The sequence below is a fragment of the Brassica oleracea genome, chromosome C7 (genome assembly GCF_000695525.1).
Source record: "Brassica oleracea var. oleracea cultivar TO1000 chromosome C7, BOL, whole genome shotgun sequence".
Classification (NCBI taxonomy): Eukaryota; Viridiplantae; Streptophyta; class Magnoliopsida; order Brassicales; family Brassicaceae; genus Brassica; species Brassica oleracea.
Window position 1 is genome coordinate 684,221 of NC_027754.1, and position 5,802 is coordinate 690,022.

General features: G+C 35.3%; 1 protein-coding gene across 1 annotated transcript in view; it reads right to left on the minus strand.

Moving 5' to 3' along the window:
• Positions 1–4,716: 4,716 nt before the first annotated feature.
• The window catches only part of LOC106305659 (BURP domain-containing protein 16-like), a 6,936-nt gene continuing 5,850 nt past the window's right edge, over positions 4,717–5,802 (minus strand). The window contains exon 3 of the mRNA XM_013742006.1: positions 4,717–4,941. Within this exon, the coding sequence (XP_013597460.1) occupies positions 4,790–4,941 (152 nt within the window). The 3' untranslated portion in view covers positions 4,717–4,789. The remainder of the gene's footprint in view (positions 4,942–5,802) is intronic.

Below are 5,802 nucleotides of genomic sequence, written 5' to 3' on the forward strand. Positions count from 1 at the left end.
CAAAGTCCATGGAAACATCTACCCAAGGGTGGTTAGGAATAGGTAAAGGCATGTATAAAACATAAGGATGTGACCTAGATTTTATCTTAAGATAGACTGTGCATTTGGCGCATTGGTTTTCAACATCTCTCTTCATGTTTCGCCAAAAGAAATGGTCGGTTAGGACACTTAAGGTCTTGTCTCGGCCAAAGTGCCCCATGAGGCCGCCACCATGGGCCTCCCGGACAAGCAATTCCCTCATAGAACCTTTGGGAATGCATAGTTTCTTTTCCTTGAATAAGAAACCATCATGCTGATAGTAAGGACTAAATGCTCCTTGTGTAGTGTTCCTGAAAGCTTCTTGAAAATCAAGGTCAGTAGCATAAGAATCTTTAATAGATTCAAAACCCATGATCTTAGCTTCCATGGTCGAGATAAGAGTATATCTTCGGGACAAGGCACCGGCCACCACATTGTCTTTGCCCTTCTTGTACTTATTCACATAAGGGAAAGTCTCCATAAACTCCAACCATCTGGCGTGTCTCCTCTTGAGTGTGGTCTGACCTCTTAGATGCTTAAGCGTCTCATGATCTGTATGAATAACAAACTCTTTAGACAAAAGATAATGTTGCCAAGTTTCAAGAGACCTTACTAGAGCATAAATATCTTTGTCATAGGTCGGATAGGGCAGCTCCACTCAATTTCTCACTGAAGTAGGCCACTGGACGGCCTCCTTGAGTAAGCACGGCTCCTATACCTGTACTTGACGCATCACATTCAATCTCAAAAGTTTTATCGAAGTTAGGCATAGTAAGGACCGGTGCATGAGTCAAACTATATTTAAGCTTGTTAAAAGACTCTTCTTGGGTTGGTCCCCAAGTAAAGGATACGTTCTTCTTGATCACGGAAGTCATTGGAGAAGCAATGGTACTGAAGTCCTTGACAAACCGTCGATAGAAGCTGGCCAGACCATGGAAACTGCGAACATGTCCGATTGTGGTCGGTGTGGGCCAGTCTTGTATCACCTTAATCTTTTCCTCATCGACCTTCAGACCCTGTGAACTCACAACAAAACCTAAAAATACCAATTGATCAGTGCAAAACACACATTTCTTTAAGTTAGCATAGAGGCCTTCTTGTCTAAGAACTTTTATCACTTGTTCAAGGTGGTCAATGTGATCAGTTAAAAGCGGCTATAGATCATTATATCATCAAAGTACACAACCACAAATTTACTGATATAAGGTCGAAGAACTTGGTTCATGAGTCTCATGAAAGTGCTGGGGGCGTTGGTGAGACCGAATGGCATCACTAACCATTCGTACAAACCTTGTTTGGTCTTGAAAGCAGTCTTCCACTAATCACCCTCCTTCATACGAATTTGGTGGTATCCACTCCTGAGATTAATCTTAGAAAACACAACAGGATGTCAACATTGGGACACAATCTCAGTATGGTGCAACATCATCTCAATGTGGGAAAGACTATTCTAATGCAAAGGAGGGGTCGTTTAGAATGGAATTTGATTTTGATTTTGGATATGAGCAATGGACTTAATTTTCAAAGAGATGATTAACGAAATCAGCCTTTAATATATGAGGTTGAAATCTATTTGAAAGATAAGGTGGAAACTCCAAAGAATAGTCTCCTGAGATAGACTATGATAGTGTTGTCGTGGTGGAAGGTAAATGAATACAAGTACCCAGTTTTGTGCTCAAATTTCTTGTATTTAATAATATATTTTTAACTTAACGGATTTTCTAATTTTTTTTTTTTTTTTTTGACAACAAGACATTCACAGATTCATATTGGCCCTGTAAACCAAGACGGTAACTCCGCATCCATGTGAACGACGAAAGACGGTTGTTTCCTAGCACTGCGTGCTAAGCTATCTGCCTGTTGATTCTCCGTCCGAGGTACATGAACGATTTCTGAGTGGTGTTCTAATTTTAATAGATTGAACGATTAATAGGTTTTGAGATAAATTTTAAAAATAAAATGACACTAATTTGGTTGTTCTTTTGAAATTTTGGATGCAACTTTTCTTAATGCATGGAACAAAAAGCTTGACATGCATTTTAAGTGAGTAGCAAATCATTTTGTCTGTAATTAGATGTATATTATTTGATCTTAAACAATTTGCAACATTAATATTAATATTTTAAATAAAATGAGAGAAGTAAACTAGAAATATAAGTTAAGTATGTATACGTTTGGTTATCTTCGGATATCCATCTGGGTTTGGATATTACCGTTCGGGTTTGGTATCCAATCTCTCATAACTCAATATCCGTTTGAGTATTTTACTACTTCGGTTCGGATTTCGGTTTGAAAATTTTGGATCGGGTATGAGTTTGGATATTGGATAAAATGCCCATGCCTAAGATGGTTCATTCAACTTGGTTGCTTTCCTATCTCCTGGAAAACACAAAAGCATGACATCATGTCTCGTTTATCTGCAGAACTAGATAAAATGCCCAGGCCTAAGATGGTTCATTCAACTTGGTTGCTTTCCTATCTCCTGGAAAACACAAAAGCATGACATCATGTCTCGTTTATCTGCAGAACTAGAGTATCAAGCGATGACAGATACAGTGAGTGAGCTTCTTAGGCTTCGGGAACCTTCTTACGAGTTTGGAAAATCAGTGTGATTCTTTTGTTACGCTTCATTCTGATTATCTCTGTCAGCTACTAATTATGCAGTGAATACAATGTATCACGCCCAAACAAAACACGCTGGTCTTGATTTTGATTTCATCCACGGCGAGAACATACGAGGAACAACATCGACAAAACATGTTTATACCAAATCACAATTGGCGGGCTTTTTTACAAAATCTTTGGAAAGCAAGGTATTTGACACTCTTTCTCAGTAAGCAGAGTGTGTATATCCAGCTTGAGAGAAGGTATTCAGATTAAACCTTAGGTCTGTTTATATCGTTATATAGGTTAATCGTTGTATTACTTTTCTCTTAAAATAACCTTCAATTGATATCTATAAAAATTCTCTTTTACCACTACTAAAGGTTCTTACAATCTGTTCTCGTGATCCCTAAAAACATCCACAATGGATATGTTTTTGCAAGTGTTCTTAGACTAATAATAAAAATTAAATACAATTTATGAGAAAGAAGAAGAAAGTGTTTTTGTTCGAGAACACTTTACACAAGGTTAGGAACTTTGTTTAACATGTGCCATTGTATTAATGATTTAATTTTTTGAAATTTTAAGTTTAATTCCGATATTAATTTATATGATATTTATCCATAAGAGATTTTAATATTAACTCTCACCAATGCTGATGCTCTAAATCATTAAATCTTGCTGGTTGTCATTCAGAGAAATAAAAAGTTGTAATTGAAACTTTGATCGTGGGTCGGATAAGTCTCACTTATTTATAGACTATTACTAGTCTTAGAGCATGAGTAATGGAGGGTTCTTAGGGTGAGGTTTTTAACGCCGGTTCTTAATTTTTTTAGTTAAAAATTAAGAGACAGTTTCTTATATTCCGCTAATAAACTCACTCTAAAAACCCCCATTAATCATGTTTTAGCCTCCCACACCAAAAATCATCTCGACCCAAAGAAATCTTCTGGATCGGACATAATAATACTACGTTATAATATATACAATCTTTTTTTTCTGATAAACAATATATACAGAATGATACAACATTATATCAGGATGCATGAGATATATATATATATATATATATTTATATATATATGTTACATTAGTTGTCGTAGTATATATGAGAAATTATTGGGTTCACTCCCTAGGGTGAACCTCTAGGTTCACCATCCAATAGTGTTTGAGTATTTAATATTTGATATTTTTTGAAAAAGAAAATAAAATCGAATATCCAAATTAGATTATATTTTTAAAATAAAATAATAAAAATACATAAAAATAGTTACAAAAAATAAATTAATTAACATTGTTAAGTCTTCAGCAAAATACTAAACCCTAAATCCTAAACTCTAAACCCTAAACGTTAAACCTTAAACTTTGGATAAACTCTAAACCGTTGGAAAATCTTAAACCCGAAATCATAAATTAAAAACTAAATTTTAATAACACTAAACCCTAAATTCTAATCACTAAACTCTAAATCCTTGGGTAAACTCTGAACCCTTGGATAAATCATAAACTCTAGGGTTTAATTTTAAATATTTTTGATTTAAAGTTTATGATTTATCCAAGGGTTCAGGGTTTATCTAAGGGTTTAGGGTTTAGTGATTAGGGTTTAGGGTTTAGTTTTATTAAGATTTAGTTTTTATTGTATGATTTAGGGTTTAAAATTTTCTAATGGTTTACGGTTTATCCAAGATTTAAGGTTTATAATTTAGGGTTTAGAGTTTAGGATTTAGGGTATAGAATTTAGTATTTTGCTAACGGTTTAACAACATTTATTTATTTATTTTTTGTAACTATTTTTATGTATTTTTATTGTTTTATTTTAAAAATATAATCTTATTTGGAAATTTAATTTTGTTTCCTTTTTTAAAAGATATCAAATATCAAATACTCAAATACTATTGGTTGGTGAATCTATAGGTTCACCCTAAGGGATGAACCTAAGAATTTCTCAGTATATATTCATGTAAGAAGCTGCAAATCACACGAAACATGACAATTACTATAGCCAACAAGCCATTTTTTTCTCTTTCTCAAACCATAGTTATTATAATACACATACTCACATCAACATATATAGAGAAAAGAGATAAGCTTCGATTTCCTAGTTTGCTAACCACACAATGTTATCAAGAGGGAAGAAGTGGCAAACCGATGCCGACCTCGGTTCTATCTACAACACCTTAAAAGCTACATGATCAGCGTTCCACATAGACGTGTTCATATGACAGACAGCAGGTCCCACTACCCGTTGTCTCCCATCATCTGTGACCAGACTAACCTCAAAGACTCTGGCTCCACTTTTGTGACCATGGCAATAGTAAACTACATAAGGGTATGGCATTTTAATGTTAGAAATTGAAGAACATAATGAAGAACAAGAGAGATGTTTAATCTAGAAAGTAAAGAGAGAGATAGAGTTAAGAAGAAGAATCTTATTCACTTAATTAATTTGCTTATGGGAACATCCTACATATATAGTGATTACAAGTATGGTAAATGGTAGATGAGATATGATAAACTAATAATTGTTTTGAGACCTTAATCCACCATGCATACTTGTCCCTTGTAGTGGCATCTCCATTGTCTTGAAACCTTAACCAACCATGCATATTTGTCTCTTGTAGTGGTATCCCCATTGTCTTGAGACCTTAACCCACCATCTTGTTTCTTATTGCTTCATTTTCACAATCTCCCTCAAGCTTGACCATAGGGACTGGTCAAGCTTGGAAACCATGAAGCATCCCCTCATTAAAACCTTTAGCTTGGAAAAACCTCATGGGATAAAAACCAAGCCAAGGAAAAAGAGTAGAACACTTCATGGCTAAGAGGATCAGTGTGATGAAAAATCTACAAGTCCTAACTTGGAATGTACGAACTCGCAAACCTTGGTGTTTGCAGCCTTGGTGAAGATGTCAGCTAGTTGATCCTCACTTCTTGTGTAGCAGGGTAAGATGATCCTTTGTTCCACTGCTTGCCTAACTTTATGACAATCCACCTCAATGTGTTTAGTCCTCTCATGGAACACACTGTTGGAGGCTATGTGTATTGCCGCTTGATTATCACAATGCATGGTGATTGGAGTTGATGTCTCTATACCAAAGTCTTGAAGTAGGTTTCTGATCCAAATCAACTCACTAGTGAGCTTCCTCATTGCCCTATATTCAGCTTCAGCACTTGAGCATG